Source organism: Ranitomeya variabilis, chromosome 2 (assembly GCF_051348905.1).
Source record: "Ranitomeya variabilis isolate aRanVar5 chromosome 2, aRanVar5.hap1, whole genome shotgun sequence".
Classification (NCBI taxonomy): domain Eukaryota; kingdom Metazoa; phylum Chordata; class Amphibia; order Anura; family Dendrobatidae; genus Ranitomeya; species Ranitomeya variabilis.
The window spans coordinates 454,937,067-454,953,821 of record NC_135233.1 but is presented as its reverse complement, the minus strand read 5'-3'; the positions used below and the strand labels follow the sequence as shown (position 1 = coordinate 454,953,821).

At 44.4% G+C, this 16,755-nt stretch overlaps 1 protein-coding gene across 1 annotated transcript in view; it reads right to left on the bottom strand.

Annotated features, from left to right (window-relative positions):
• Positions 1 to 365: 365 nt before the first annotated feature.
• Positions 366 to 16,755, bottom strand: part of PACS1 (phosphofurin acidic cluster sorting protein 1) — a 72,027-nt gene continuing 55,637 nt past the window's right edge. The window contains exons 14-24 of the mRNA XM_077287344.1: positions 16,565 to 16,666; positions 15,972 to 16,078; positions 14,603 to 14,757; positions 13,492 to 13,602; positions 11,920 to 12,025; positions 9,967 to 10,009; positions 8,914 to 8,956; positions 8,644 to 8,779; positions 6,809 to 7,005; positions 6,578 to 6,697; positions 366 to 4,006 (exon numbers count right to left, since the gene is read on the bottom strand). Of these exons, the coding sequence (XP_077143459.1) occupies positions 3,891 to 4,006; positions 6,578 to 6,697; positions 6,809 to 7,005; positions 8,644 to 8,779; positions 8,914 to 8,956; positions 9,967 to 10,009; positions 11,920 to 12,025; positions 13,492 to 13,602; positions 14,603 to 14,757; positions 15,972 to 16,078; positions 16,565 to 16,666 (1,236 nt within the window). The 3' untranslated portion in view covers positions 366 to 3,890. The remainder of the gene's footprint in view (positions 4,007 to 6,577; positions 6,698 to 6,808; positions 7,006 to 8,643; positions 8,780 to 8,913; positions 8,957 to 9,966; positions 10,010 to 11,919; positions 12,026 to 13,491; positions 13,603 to 14,602; positions 14,758 to 15,971; positions 16,079 to 16,564; positions 16,667 to 16,755) is intronic.

The window sequence follows — 16,755 nt, the reverse complement described above, 5'->3', positions numbered from 1 at the left end:
CAATGTGGCGAAGGAGAAAAGTATTTTTCCAGGTGCTTTGATCAAATCAACCCTTCTAACTTATCGTAAGTGCCCTCTACACAAAGCAGTTATGGATCAGAGCTCTATGTGGAGGTAAAAAGAAGCCAAGTAGATTACCGAGGCAAGAACAGGCAGGTATGACTAGAGATTTACACTTCCCCGATCTAGCGTCTAATCCGGTCCCCCAAGGCGGCCTTTCCCTTCTCCCCCGGCATCCACCGCCTCTCGTTGCGAGAGGTCTAGTCACGGAGGACCGGAATGAACACAGCACAAATTAAAATTGAAAATTAACCTCGTCTCAAGTAGTGACCAATTCTACAGCAGATACAAACAGAACACGGTAATATGTAAACCACAGAAACTTTAATGAAAACAATAAGAACAATAATAAAAACCATAAAAAAACATAAAAATAAGCTGTGAAGCAAATTATATACATTTGTGCAACACCAGACGAGAGGCTAAAGAACGGCATGGGGCATCTGGAAAAAAAATATGGCATTTTGTAGGGCAGGACTTGGACCAAAACCCATCGGGGTGAGCTCTATTGTGCTTTACTAGTCGTAGAATAGATCATTTCATATTAAGACATGAAAAATGAGTCAAGCAAATAATAAAAAATACTGACCAGGAAGGCAGTACAGGACCATGGAGTGTGTGTAACCTCCCGAAGTTGGAGTTTATGACTTCTAACCTTATAGTTGTATGATCTATGACCATTCGTTTGCTCCTGGCATCTTGTACTTTGCCTTCGTCTCGGTTTGACCTTCTGTTGTAAGCACCAACAATTCATGGTAATTGTGTCCGTGTAACAGGGTATATACATTTTGCAGGGAATCGAGTAACAGGCACATTGGATATAGAAATGCACATGTAACAATCGGTATAGATGTCGGCAACATAGAGCACGTAACATATTTGCCTGGAATCAGACCATTTCTATACTTGTGCCGCACATAAAACGTAACAATTTACATCACAGTGTAACAGTGTCCGACAGGTGGTGTGTATGCATGGATCAACAGGAGGGGCAGTTTCCCATTTTAAAGAGTATGCTCATCTTGTGCTATCAGGAGCGCACTACTCCCCTACCTCCTGGCTTCCTTAATGTCGGGGGAACGGTGCACTCCTGAAGACTGACAGTTCGGACTAGCTGCATAGCGGCGCTGCTGACCCAAACTGTGCCCTCTTCATTGCTGCTAGCGGAGACAGCATCAGAGGGCCAAATCCAGACAGCTTCAGTGCAGGGCTTACAATTTCGAAAGCAAAGAGCTTGTAAGCGCTGCGCTCCTTGCTTAAGAAACCGGCCCCTATGGCAACGAGCAGTAAATCGTAGGACTAAAAATTCCCACGCTATCGAGATGCAAAATTGGAAATTTGCTTGTTTTTTACCAACACTTTGCAATTTTGCCCACTAAACAAGATGAGACAACCCCTTATTTTTCCCAAGTTCTTCATTTGGCTTTTAAGCCATCACTCCAAAAGAAGCAATCGGAAAACGAGCTGCCTCTAATCACGTAGAGAATACTAATGCTACCACGTCACGTCACTAAGACTAGAAGATTAATTTCTGGAAATGAATACAGATACATTCAATTCTTAGCCAATAAAAGCTAATGGAGCTTTGTAATATCAGATTTCCCAAGATCTGACACAAGCCGCATAGATGACGCAAGTGTGCGATATTCTCTTGCTTCAGCTACATAAAGGGGCCGAGCATTTCCAATAAAACACTCTGGACCCCATTCATCAAACCCATCTAACAATACGAAATTGTGACCCATCGCATCTTTTTTTTTTTTCCCAAGCGACCGGATAGGTATATAACAGACTTATCCACAATAACCAACCTGTTGCATACTGCTACATTATTTCGCTTTGCCACTTTACATCTTTATTTCTGTCGGCTTCTTTTTGTCCGACAAAGATTATGGTATTTTATTTTAATAGGAGCCAGTTGAATATTTTCTGGAGCCTAAATTTGGCACTTGTAACCTACCAGAATCCGGCCCATCAAATATAGCATCACAACAAATTCCCTTTTTACCTGCCATCTACCAGAAGACCACAATGTATGTAACGGACAGGACTCGGGTAAGTGGAGAAGTGAAGGAGGACTACAGCGCTCAGCAAGAAAGACTCAGGGGGCCCTAAAGGAGTAGCCGATTTCGGCTGTAACATGGCCCGGGATTGATTCTTTAAAGGATTTTCTCACCATCGTAAAACGACAAACTTACAACGTTCTTGTGAGAACGAGCAAATTTGCAATTTACCGCTTTTTTTAAAAAATCCATTCCATTCTCAAAAACAAAAGGATTTTTTAATTCTAATGTGTCCCACGTAAAGCCTAGGTTACCGGCCACCTCTGCACTCTATGGAAGGTGGCCACGCGCTTGAAAACTATAAAGCTTGTCAGGTTGTGTCACTGGATCCAGAAAACTTCAATCCCCCAGCGCTCCTCTGATGGTGCAGAGGCAAAGGTTTTTTGCATGCACCGGCAGAAAGCGCACAATTCGGGCCAATGGCTGCCGGTCCGAAACATTGATCTTTTGTTAAAGCAGCGCCAGAACCAGGCAAATAGGAATATGGGAATGGTGTGCTGCTTAAGAGAACATGACAATAACCCTTTATAGAGGTTGTCCATTACTTTTTCATTGATAAGGATAGGCCATCAATATCTGATCGACCGGGATCCGACACTCGCCATTTCCGCCGATCACCTCGGCCGGGGTCTGATACCCGGCATCCCTGCCAATCACCTGTTATCGGTGTCAGTGGCCAGAAATGCCCACTTGCAGAGCTGTCAGTCTTCTGGTAGTGGCCACGTCAGGGTACTGCTCATCCACCTTTTATTGATCTGAATAGATGAGTAATACCTTGACACGGCCACTACCAGAAGACGGTCAGCTCCGCAAGCGAGTATTTTCAGCTGGTGGCCGCCAACACCGATAACAGGTGATCGGCAGGGGTGCCAGGTGTCGGTCCCTCGCTGATCATTCATGGATGACCTATCCTAAGGTAGATCATCAATTAAAAAGTAGTGGACAACCTCTTTAATTTGATATCCTGCAGTTTACCTAGCTGATTTGAGAGCAGGGAGCGAGCCATCACGAAAGGCCTGTACATCATGCTGCTCTTAAACTACCTAGCAAAAACCTGCTGACGGATTCCCTTTAAGAAAGGCGGAGGGAAGTTGGATCCATCGGCTATGTTCAGATGTGGAGAATTCGCTGCAAACCATGGTCAATGCACATGTGTGGATGAAACGTTCTCCCACACACTAAAATAGAAGCACAGAAACATATTCTGCAAAATGAAGTATGTTAGTTCCCCCTTAGAGAAGCTGATCAAGTCCAGCTTAAAAGCAGCAAAGACGAGACACAACATGGAGACGAGAACACCAATAGACACGACACAAGAGTCGAACTACACCGGGACACACGTAATCGGCAGATCTGGGCCCATGGCACCTAAAAGTGCTGCAACCTATGTGCAAAACCACACATAAAATGTAGAGTGCGTGTGCACATGTCAGCAGAACACACAGACACTACACTTGCTTCTTTTCCACTTCAGAAATTTTAGCTTTTCAGACCTGAAAAACCTGTTATGTTTTAAATGTAAAGTGATGTAGCAATGTAACATGTGGAGAGAGTTGGTCAATGTCATGATGATCACATGGGTACTATGTAACAGATGGTATCAGCGCTTCATCACGGACACGTCCATCCAGGAGATGCGATGAGAAGGGTATAACTATGCACTGAAATACGACACAGCGTCACAGTTCACGAGAGCTGCATGTGTACAAGAGAATGCTGAGAGTGTGCAGATAGGCTCCTCTGTTTGACGACGTTAGGGAAGAATATTCAGGGTTTTCCGGCTGGACTGAACACCCCAACAGGAAAGTATTTTACGTGAGTCGGCCACTGGGAAGCCACCTGGAAAAACTTCACGTCGCTGAAGAGCCGTCCGTCAACGGTGACTGAAAGATAGAATGTATAAAAGAGCATAAGTCACGACACGTAACAATGGGTAACACAGTGATGGACTGGTGCTGGGAACAAGGACAAAGACCACGGCACAGTCTTCACAGTAGCAAAAGAGACAATCACCAGAAAGCACATTTGAGCAGTTAAAGTAATAAGCATCCCTATCTCCTGTCAGACTGCTACACCATTTACAGGGATCCGGAGCCCACGTTAGCATGTCCAGTGGAGGTCTCATCAATCAGATGCTTTAATTGATTAGGTAGTTGCATGGAGTAGATCGAGAGTCAGCAGCTGAACAGAGGAGATCAAGAGTCGGCAGCTGAACGGAGATCGAGAGTCGGCAGCTGAACGGAGGAGATCGAGAGTCGTCAGCTGAACGGAGATCGAGAGTCGGCAGCTGAACGGAGGAGATCGAGAGTCGGCAGCTGAACGGAGGAGATCGAGAGTCGGCAGCTGAACGGAGGAGATCGAAAGTCGTCAGCTGAAAGGAGGAGATCGAGAGTCGGCAGCTAAACGGAGGAGATCGAGAGTTGGAAGCTGAACGGAGGAGATCGAGAGTTGGCAGCTGAACGGAGATCGAGAGTCGGCAGCTCAATGGAGATCGAGAGTCGGCAGCTGAACAGAGATCGAGAGTTGGCAACTTAATGGAGGAGATCGAGAGTCCGCGGCTGAAAGGAGGAGATCGAGAGTCGGCAGCTGAACGGAGATCGAGAGTTGGCAGCTCAATGGAGATCGAAAGTCGGCAGCTGAACGGAGGAGATCGAGAGTCGGCAGCTAAACCGAGGAGATCGAGAGTCGGAGCTGAACGGAGGAGATCGAGAGTCGTCAGCTGAACAGAGGAGATTGAGAGTTGGCAGCTGAACGGAGATCGAGTCAGCAGCTCAATGGAGATCGAGAGTCGGCAGGTGAACGGAGGAGATCAAGAGTCGGCAGCTGAACGGAGATCGAGAGTCGGCAGCTGAACGGAGGAGATCGAAAGTCGGCAGCTGAACAGAGGAGATCGAAAGTCGGCAGCTGAACGGAGGAGATCGAGAGTCGGCAGCTCAATGGAGATCGAGAGTCGGCAGCTGAATGGAGATCGAGAGTTGGCAACTTAAGGGAGGAGATCGAGAGTCCGCGGCTGAAAGGAGGAGATCGAGAGTCGGCAGCTGAACGGAGATCGAGAGTTGGCAGCTCAATGGAGATCGAAAGTCCGCAGCTGAACGGAGGAGATCAAGAGTCGGCAGCTAAACGGAGGAGATCGAGAGTCAGAAGCTGAACGGAGGAGATTGAGAGTGGTCAGCTGAACAGAGATCGAGAGTCGGCGGCTGAAAGGAGGAGATCAAGAGTTGGCAGCTGAACAGGGGAGATCGAGGGTCGGCAGTTGAAAGGAGGAGATCGAGAGTCGGCAGCTGAACCGAGATCGAGAGTTGCCAACTTAATGGAGGAGATCGAGAGTCCGCGGCTGAAAGGAGGAGATCGAGAGTCGGCAGCTGAACGGAGATCGAGAGTTGGCAGCTCAATGGAGATCGAAAGTCGGCAGCTGAACGGAGGAGATCGAGAGTCGGCAGCTAAATGGAGGAGATCGAGAGTCGTCAGCTGAAGGGAGATCGAAAGTCAGCAGCTCAATGGAGGAGATTGAGAGTCGTCAGCTGAAGGGAGATCGAGAGTCAGCAGCTCAATGGAGGAGATCGAGAGTCGGCAGCTGAACGGAGGAGATCGAGAGATGGCAGCTCAATGGAGGAGATCGAGAGTCGGCAGCTGAACAGAGGAGATCGAGAGTCGGCAGCTGAACGGAGGAGATCGAGAGTCGGCAGCTGAACGGAGGAGATCGAGAGTCGGCAGCTGAACGGAGCAGATAAAGTCAGCAGCTGAACGGAGCAGATCGAGAGTCGGCAGCTGAACGGAGGAGATCGAGAGTCGGCAGCTGAACGGAGGAGATCGAGAGTCGGCAGCTGAACGGAGGAGATCGAGAGTCGGCAGCTGAACGGAGCAGATAGAGAGTCGGCAGCTGAACGGAGCAGATAGAGAGTCGGCAGCTGAACGGAGGAGATCGAGAGTCGGCAGCTGAACAGAGCAGATAGAGTCGGCAGCTGAAAGGAGGAGATCAACTGGATTTCATTAAAATTGTTTGACTTCTATATTCTTTTACTTCCTGGCTGGCAGCAGAATGAGCTGAGAACCCCTCAGTAAGCTTTGTCCGACAGGAAGTTTGTAAAGTTGCTTTTTTCTGAGCTCCTCTCGGCTGAAATATGACCACATCAAAGTTTAGATTAACTTTGACGTGGTCATAAACCAGCAAAAGGTAGATAACAGCATTACGAACTCCCCCATCACAACAAGTTTCCTGCAGCCGGCAATAGTCAACGCAATACGGAGACTACAGACGGCAAAAGGTTGTTTTTTGTTTTTTTTTAAATACTGTAATTTTTAGCCCAAAATATATGATTTTAAGTAAAAAAAATGCCCTGAAGGTTTCATACCCTGTAGGTTTATGTGATGCCGATACAGAATATTTTATACAATTTTGGGAAAATTATATTTTTCTTTGCTTTTACGTTTCTGCCAGCAGAGCACGGCCTTACCTCTTAGCATAGTCTGTTGCTGTCGAGCAGAACAAATAAGTCTTGTGATTCCTTCTATGATTTGACTTTTGGCATCAGTTTCTTTTTCCTTTGGTTTCTTACTAAGGAAAATTGTCGGCACTAAAAAAAATAAATAAAAAAAATAATGTAGATCACACATTACTCCAAGTTTTTTTCTCCCAAACCAGTAACCCCCTTTAATGACTGTTGGACAAAATAGAGGTCACTTACCTTTCTTGTTCCGTGACTCAGTAGTTACGACGCTCAGGCTCATACTACCAGGGGGTGTATCGGGTCCGGGCAAACGTGATACGACCATCGAGCGGAAGATGCTCCGCAGAGTGTTCTTCCCTCCTCCTTCTCGCTCTTTTCTCCGGTCACAAGTCAGCCAATAATCCACCTGCAATCCTAAAGCATCTGAAGTCGGCCTACATAAGGAGCAGCAGCCGTCAGATCAGACTCTATATGAGAATACGCCTTAAATTTCATAACAAAATGCTGTATGACAACAGTCAGCGACATAAAATCCAATAAAATAATGTAACGATAACAAAAATAACTAATACACCTAAAAAAAAATAATTAAAACGGGATCTGTCACTAGTTTTCACAATACAAACTGTATGCATTATTAATTAGATCTCTTAGACTTGATGAGGCTGGTGTACTTACTTTGAAAATATGTGTCAGAATGCCTGTATAATCCTGATAATAAAATCAGCATTTTAGGAAGTCGGCTGTAGAGTGAGAGAGGTCATGAGGTCTAATGTATTCAGTCTCTGCCCACCCAGCCTAACAACTGCAGCTTGTACTGAGCAGTGTAAGATCTCAGCAGCAGGGAGGAGGGTTACTCAGGCGTTGTCAACCAGGCTAAATGGGTGGATATTCGGCAGGGAGGAGTTATATGGAAACGATTTCAATCTGGATATTCAGGTAATGATTCAGCAGGGAGTCATGACACAGAGGAGCTGTCAATTTGGCTAGGTGCATCCAGATTCAGCAGGGAGGAGTAAAACGGAAGAGGTGTAAATCAGGCTAGGCGAATGGAGATTCAGCAGGGAGGAGGGACACTGAGGTGGTGTCAATTAGTCTAGGTAGGAGAGGCTGTAGCAGGGAAGAGGGACAGTGAGGAGCAGTCAATCACACTCGGTGGGTGGAGATTCAGGAGGGAAGAGGGACAATGAAGAGCTGTCAATCACACTCAGTGGGTGGAGATTCAACAGGGAGGAGGGACACTGAGGTGGTGTCAGTCTAGGTAGGAGAGGATTCAGCAGGGAAGAGGGACAGTGAGGAGCAGTCAATTACACTCGGTGGGTTGAGATTCAGTCAGGAAGAAGGGCAATGAAGAACTGTCAATCACGTTTGGTGTATTGAGATTCAGCAGGGAGGAGGGACAATGAAGAGCTGTGACTCAAGCTGGGTGGGCAAAGACCAAGTTTAAACTTTCAGAAATTATTATACAGCCATTCCAACATGGATTTTTAAAAATAATTACAACAGCTTTATCAGGTCTAAGTTGTCTATTTCTTAATGCTTACAAATCGTGTTGTATTATCTGTTGACAAATGTCATTTAAGTTAAAGGGGATGTCCACTACAAGGACAACCCCATATCGATCTGAATGTTTGGCGCTGATAAAATAAAAACACATATTCACCTCCTGTGAAAGCGCCTTTCCAGAGATGTTGGTACACGTGGCCCTGGGGCTCTTTGTGTGGCTGTTACGACACGTGAGCCCTGCACCCAATCACCGCTGTCCTCGCCTTCAGAGGTATTGAACTCAGGGCTGCGGCTGCTTTCTGACTCCTTCTTGATGATCGGTGACAGGGACACCAGAGCTGATTTGGTGCCGGGTTCACGCGTCATAACAGTGTAAGAGTCCCAGGTAGAGCCGACACCGCTGGAAAGGAGTCAGCACGGGAGGGGAGTACAAGTATTTTTATTTTATGGACGCCAATCATTCAGATTCAAATGGGGTTGTCCTAGTAGTGAACAACCCCTTTAAGGCTTAATATTCAGTATACACAGGTACAAAAGTAAAAAAGGGAAAGAACATTTCCTCTGACCCTGCGTTTCCCTGCAGATTGGCACTTAAAGATGGCGAAGATGGAGGTGTTGCTGAACAATCTCGGAGGACCCCCGCTGATGATGGGGGAGAAGTAGAAGGAAGGCCGACACCAAGAGTTAGAGAATCCTCTGCATCTGTGGGAACACAGAACTCCACCAGTTAGAGAAGCTGGGAGCCATCGCGTATACACAGGACAGACAGAGAAGGGGGGACATCTGCTAGGATGAAAGGGTTGGTGCAGATTGGGGAGCTGTTCTTCCTCACATACCAGTATTTGGGGGGGACGTCTCCACCAGTCCGACTTTCACCACCTGCGGGAGGACATGAGGGCGAATGAGAGGAAGGAAACCCCCGAGGATAGACGAACAGGAAGGCGCAAGGAGAAAAGGAAAAAGTCTAAATATGAGAAGGTATTTCCTAATAAAGGGAGTGGGAGAAATGGAGCAAATGGAGATGAAAAAATATGACCTTTATTAAAGGGATTATATGTCATTAATAATAAGTACACAAGTCATTTCCGGCCATTTTTCCCTTTTGCTGTGCTGTAACAGGACCGGCCGCCCTCTCCCGCTGTCATCTTTACATTACTGGAGAGAGACGCAGCTGCACCGGTTGTCAGTAGTTGCCTTTAATTTAATTTTTTCACTTCTGTTCTTCATTTAAAAGAGACATCGGAGAAACATAATGATAATATGAATGGCAGAAGCTTGTTAACCATTTTTTTATTTTTTACATAACTGTTGGTTGACAGCCATGTTCTCCGATTCCTCCATGCATATGAGACGTTAGTGCATGGGGGTGTAGAAGAGAAGTCGCTGCCTGACACCTCCGATAACAAAGGGATAGGACACCGGAAATCCGACTGCCCAATCCTTGTTTCTCCCGACATCTTCCGCCGGGGGAGAGTTGGGAGACCCCCTTAGACATCAGACTAAGCCACTACTGCGGAAATTTGGTTGACTTTCATTTAATGTGCATGGCGGTCTTAAGTAAGAAGGCAACTTTCTGTGACGCATAAGTTCGCATTTTTCCTACAAACACCGGAAGGATTCTCCGGCACAAGTCTTACATGGGACTGTCTTTTCAGGCCGTGACAGCATGACCTGCTACTAACATCAACAATGCAAGAAAACCCTGTAAATGGTCGTGTTTCTTCTCAACGGCAGACGTTCTTGGGCAGATGGACATAAATCTTTATAAATCCATAATTTGAACCGTTGGAAAACATTTGTATCCTTTTTTTGTGTGTTTTTAAACAATAAAAACAAAAAAGAAACCACTATAGCTAAACCCTACGGCGACATGAACATTGGCCACTTACCCCAATGAATGGTATAAACTTCTGATAGGAATCATCCTCCTGACTAAGAGAGGAGAAAGAGTAACGTCACTGACAAGATCACCAGATCCCAAAATGTTACAGCTAGAGTCATTAATCAGTGTTATATTAATGGAAAGATCTGCACTACTTAGGTAGCGATGAGCTGCTGTGATGTGTCCCATACAATGCAACCAGAAAGAGATCCTGCTCTCGTATATATGTATCAGAAGCAGCATGGAGGACATTTCACAGAGCTACTGAGCAGTGCAGCTGTAAATCCAGCACTTGGGACAGATCCAACACTTACTAGATAGTTTCAATATCATCTCTGTGTGTTTTTGCCTCTTTCTCCCTTCAATAGCTCCTCCACCCTCCCCGTTCTGTAGACTTCTATTGGTAACGTTACCCAATTCCATGCGATAAGCCACTTTCCTCTCTACAGACTAATTTCAGAAGATTTTAAGGGTGGATGATCATTTTACGAGGCAAGGGCAAGTGGCATTTTATTATGGAAAAATTGAGGCATTCCCAAATTAAAGGGGTTTGCCATTTTCAGAAAACTCCTGTTTCCTAGCTGCAGTTTTTTTTTTTTTAAATATGCGCTTGACTCACCCTCCCCGGGTTTAGCACTGAGTCTCTCCCGCTGTCTATTATTGTCTCCGATGCTGACGTCACGTCGAGAGCACTGAAGTCAAATCACTGAGCTTATCAGTTTTGCCCGAATTGATAGCATGAGCCTTTCAGAGCTGCTGTGCTCAGTGATTGGCTGCAGCGCTGTCAAAGTGAAGTCGGCACTGCAGATAATAACAGAAAGCAGGAGCAGCGGCGGAGACTCATCGTTGGCCATGGGGAGGGTGAGTAAAGCACATTTTGTTATTAATAAACAAACTGCAGCCGGGGAAGAAGGGTCGTCTGAAACTGGAAAAAACAAGAAAGTGGATTATTCAGAATTGTCAATAAGAATAAAATCAAAACTGTTGGACAACACTGGCGCAGCAGCGTTGGACCGGAGGAGAATGGACGCCAGGCACAGCAGCGCTGGACCGGAGGAGAATGGATGCCAGGCGCAGCAGCGCTGGACCGGAGGGAATGGATGCCAGGCGCAGCAGCGCTGGACCGGAGGAGAATGAATGCCAGGCGTAGCAGCGCTGGACCAGAGCCGAATGGATGCCAGGCGCAGCGGCGCTGGACCGGAGCCGAATGGATGCCAGGCGCAGCAGCGCTGGATCAGAGGAGAATGGATGCCAGGCGCAGCAGCGCTGGACCGGAGGAGAATGGATGCCAGGCGCAGCAGCGCTGGATCAGAGGAGAATGGATGCCAGGCGCAGCGGCGCTGGACCGGAGCCGAATGGATGCCAGGCGCAGCAGCGCTGGACCAGAGCCGAATGGATGCCAGGCGCAGCAGCGCTGGATCAGAGGAGAATGGATGCCAGGCGCAGCAGCGCTGGACCGGAGGAGAATGGATGCCAGGCGCAGCAGCGCTGGACCGGAGGAGAATAGATGTCAGGCGCAGCAGGGCTGGACCGGAGAAGAACAGATGCCAGGCGCAGCAGCGCTGGACCTGAGGAAAATGGATGCCAGGCGCAGCAGCGCTGGACCGGTGGAGAATGGATGCCATGCGCAGCAGCGCTGGACCGGTGGAGAATGGATGCCATGCGCAGCAGCGCTGGACCGGAGGAGAATGGATGCCAGACGCAGCAGCGCTGGACCGGAGGAGAATGGATGCCAGGCGCAGCAGTGCTGGACCGGAGGAGAATGGATGCCAGGCGCAGCAGTGCTGGACCGGAGGAGAATGGATGCCAGGGGTAAGTATGGTTCTTCTTATTCTTTTATGAGGATGGTTTGTTTTAGTCTTTTTTAATGAACAGTAGAAAACACACAAAAAATGGACATTTAAGACCTCCAAAACCCCTAAAATAGGCCGATATTACCTGCGACGCTCAGAATACTCACAGTTTATGTTTGCAGGTTAACATGGCTTCCGCGATTGGCAGCTGCTGAGAGTTGTTGGCTCCATTCACATACTGCATGATTCGCCCAAGGATGTCACAGGAGGGTTCTTCATGGAGAACGAAAAGTGAAAAACAGACAAATGTATTCATTGTAGAATCCTGAAATTTCTGACACCGTTAGCAGTGGTTAACCCCTTCCTGCCACGACCAATTTTCGTTTTTTTTACAACTTTCCCACTTCCCTCCCCTTCTTCCGAGAGCCGTAACTTTTTTTTTTTGTTTTCTTCAGTCAATATAGACGTTTGAGGGACAAGTTATAGCCTCAACGCCTTCAAGCGGTGTAAAATAAAAAATAAAAAAAATGTTGTTTGTGTCGCCTTTTTTCCGAGACCTGTAAAAGTTTCTATTTTTCCATCAACTTGGTGTGGTGATAAAAAAAACGTAATTCTGTTTTTTATTTATTTAATGTACGGGTTGATTAATTTTACATACTGATAGACTGGACGCACCTATAAAAAATATATATTTATTTTTTAAGGGGGAAATTAATATTTTTAGATTTTTTAAAATATTTTTTTATTTATTTTTTTTACTTTATTTTTTAAGTATACCTGTGAAGGGTTAAACTAAGATCAAAACTAAAGGGCTTCATTTGCTGCTCGTGACTCCATCTTGTTGTTTACGAGATAAATTCTGTTACTTAATTAGGTAAAGGTTCATAGTTGTTGTGGGGCCAGATTGTTCCAGCCTGAAAAGATATGAGACTGAGGGTGTATTGTTCTGCGAGACCTTGACGTACAAGCGGTTATGTTTTTTTCTATGCCACGTAGACACAGCCATATATGTAGTTTCCGGTTTTTCTGTATTCTTATAGGTTAAGTGGTGCAAGTGTGTTTTTATACTATTGGTTGAAGTATAACTTCCTAAGATTATGAAAAGTGTGACACAATAAATTTCCAGCGCTTTTACTCATCAGAAAGAGATGGCGTCCCGACCGCCAGTCACATGCCCTCAGACGTCGGTTCACTATTGGTTGTGAGGTCATCACTTCCGATATGGTGGAGAACGTTGGAGCGGTTGGATTTCGAGGGCAAGTATGCCTCGAAGCATGGCTTCTTTGTGGCTAAAAATCATTTTTTGCATTTGGGTTTTATTAAAAAAAAAAATCTGTGCTTGCCTGCTATAGCCTCTATATTGCACAGTCTATTACTGGCTGCAGAATGAGTTTACTGAGACTATCAGTGAGCTCATTCTAACTCCTTTATCTGTCTTGTTCTGAGCTTCTCTATTATTGTGGTTTTTATGACTACATCAAAGATCAACTCAACTTTGATCTGGTTATTTAAAAAAAAAAAAAAAAAAAAAAAACAGTCAAAAGAGTTACAAACTCCAGAAAGAATTCACCAACTTATTCTGCTGTCGGCAATGTGCAAACAAAGCCAGTATTATTTTTTATTTTTTTATAAAACCCAATTGCAAAAATGATTTTTAAGCAAAAGTACATGAATTTAAGTAAAAAATGCCCACAAAGGTGTATAATAAAAAAAAAATACAATAAATCCAAATCACTTACCTACAGAAGGAACCTCAGATTTATTGAACATCTCTCTCCATGAAGGGTCAAAGAACAAAGATGCATATCGGGAATCCAAAGAAGATATATATTTACATACAGGATGAGACCCTGTGAGAAAAGAGCGGACTACGTAAGTATAAATGTAAGACAATAGTGATGAGCGAACATGCCGGGAAGTGACTGTTTGGAAGTGACGGTCAGTCTTTTGATACTTGTATACATTAGTTCTCTGACTGAGCACTCCGCCCGTCAGCCTCAGGCATTTTTAATTACAGCAAGATCTTACCTTCCAATAGAGATGTAGACTTTAGTCTAAGAGAGGATTCATATTAGGCAGGTCCTAGCAACAAGAATCGCCTTATTTAAGCTGCTGGTACACATGAATTGGCCAATTTATGCGCTAAGTGTTCTCAATTTTTCATATTTTATAGTGCAGTAATGCATTTACATGTTCATATTTCATGTTTGCATGCTATAGCGCTACAAAGTGCTACTTTGTTCAGTTCTATATTGAAATGGCTACACTTAATAAGCACCTGTTCATACCTGATTTCTGTTTGGAAGTGATGGTCAGTCTTTTGATATTTGTATACAATAACTCTCTGACTGAGCACTCCGCCTGTCAGCCTCGGGTGTTTTTAATTACAGCAGGATCCTACCTTCCCAGAGAAATGTAGACTTTAGTCCAAAAGAGGATTCACATTAGGCAGGTCCTGGCAACGAGAATCGCCTTATCATGGCAGCCTGGTACACATGAATTCGCCAATTTATGCGCTAAGTATTCTCAATTGTTCATATTTTCTAGTGCCGTAATGCAGTTCAAATTTCATATTTCATGTTTTCATGCTATAGCGCTACTTTATTTGTTTAGCTGTATATATGGAGATGGCTACTCTTAGTAAGCACCTGTTCATACCGGATTTCTGTTTGGAAGTGACGGTCAGTCTTTTGATATTTGTATGCTGGGATAAGGTGTTATCTGAGCATGCTCGAATACTATGTTCGAGTCCCCGCGGCTGCATGTCTCGTGGCTGTTCCACAGACGGAACACACGCAGTTCTACTCGCTGGCAATACAATCACACGTGATGCTCCGATTGGTCACTCACCTAGGGGAACTAAAAGGAAGCGCAGGTACCCCAACCAGTCCGGGGTCCGTCCAGCTAAATTTGTAACATATGCTCCAAGCAGAAAGCTGAGAAAGGTGTGCCCTCCCACACACACAATTTTTAGAGGTCGTGGTGGTCCCGGGGCCATATGACAGCTGGAAAAAAATATATATATTGTAAAATACACAATAGATTCTGGAAAGCAGCAATCTCATAAATGTTATAATGAAAAGAAATTCAATAACACTCATTTTTTTCTTTTTTAGGATTCCTTTCCTCTGTCCAGTGTTGAAATAGGGGTGGAAGGCCCCTTTAAATCATTTTGTCACTACTAGTCTACATTATTCTATGGTTGCCTTTTTGATACTGTTAATAGTTTTATATGAACTGTTACATTGAATATTTTAGCGCTATAATAAAGATTTATTCTTATTATTTTCGGCTGGGGAGCTTGTGCTTAGCTGATGGCAAGTGAGTTCGTCTCACTGAATGACCTGCCTGATACTCCTATAGTAATAAAGAAAGGATTTCTACTCTCTTTTTTTGTTAATTAAAATATTCTTTCAAAAATATTTCCATTCATATACTGAGAGCACTCCTTCAGATTATGTATACTTTCATGCAGAATATTCTTCATTCATTTATTTCCCAAATGCAAAGTGAAGCTATTTGTCCAAATAGGTCTTTATTAAAATTTTTCTACGAATTAGCTGCTACAGAGTCAAAGTTTTATCTAGGTGACTGTTCTGCAAAATTAGTTACAATCCCATCAATTCCTGACGTCTCTTTGTTGCCCTCGCCTCTCAGTTAAAGATAGCAGCAGGGATAGAAAAAGGCTTGAACACAAGTCTTATGAATGGAAAAAGTATCTACAGTCTCAGGGAGGGCAGAGAAAGCAGACTATAGGCAAGGAAGAAAGCAAATGAAGAGTAAATATGTGCTGTAGAGAAGTTGTGCTGATATATAATCCAAAGAAAACGGCAGCACCCTGGATACACACAGAACTTACATCCAGCCTATATTACTGAGAGGAGTGGCTCTCCCAGCAATATAGGCTGGATGTGAGATCTGTGTGTACAAGAAAACAATCTGAAACTTGGATCAGGCTACAAGCTGCAAATCAGGAAGGGGTCTAAAAACTTACATTTACATGAATGAAGGAAGGAATGAAGACTGAAGCTTAGTTCAATTTTAATACCAAAAAGAAATAAAAAAATATTTTTTTGGTCAACTTTGCATAGCGTTTATATAAAGAGCTGCGCTGACGGCTCAATTCACATTTATATAATGGCTCAAGGTCAGTTCAATTAAAAAAAGAAAAAAAGACATGTTAATGAACATTTAAAACGTTTTGCCGTCATATACCTACTGTCTCTGTATTCGGGTCAGCACTGCGGTCAGAGCGCACTGTACATCGGAAGAACAGGATATACATACACATGGCTTATGCTGCTGCTGAAAAAGACTGGAGATAAACTGAAAGACAAAAGAGAAGGATGGAGACCAAAGCTACGTAAGAAAAGAAATGAGAGATGAGCGGATCGTTTCAGAAAATAGACTCTTGTTTATATCTGGTTTTTGTAATAAATGTATTTTTAAAAAAATTCGGCAATTTTTTTTTTTTACATTTTACCACATCACTATCTGTACGAAAAATAAATAGGAATCTTGGAATTTTCACCCTGGCCACTGGGATGACTTTAGATCAATACTTCCTGCTCTTTGCAGAGGGCTTTTCAGAATTCTCATTATCATCACAGAGAGCTGTAACTGTATATATTCTGGCTTACAATGACCAGTATATATACACAGATCCACCAATCACAATAGGCAATGTCACAGCTTTGCCTGCTCACCCTTCCTTTTATAATGACCTTTTGCACACGCTTATTAGATGCTTCATTGCAAAAGATAGCATCGGAGTCAGTCTATTGCTGCTCCTGTACGGGTGGATTATATCACCTGTCCTTGCCAATCGGAGGTGTGCACGATGAATATCGTTTCTGGAAGAGACTGATCTGAGAGGTTCTGATTTAACTGGTCTAGTAAGATCTTCCGTGGAATCTGCGATAAATGACAGAAATCAGACATTTTTTTAGATTGTACAAGATCATAATTATTCTTAATCATATTTAGCCGAGAGCAGGAGGCGA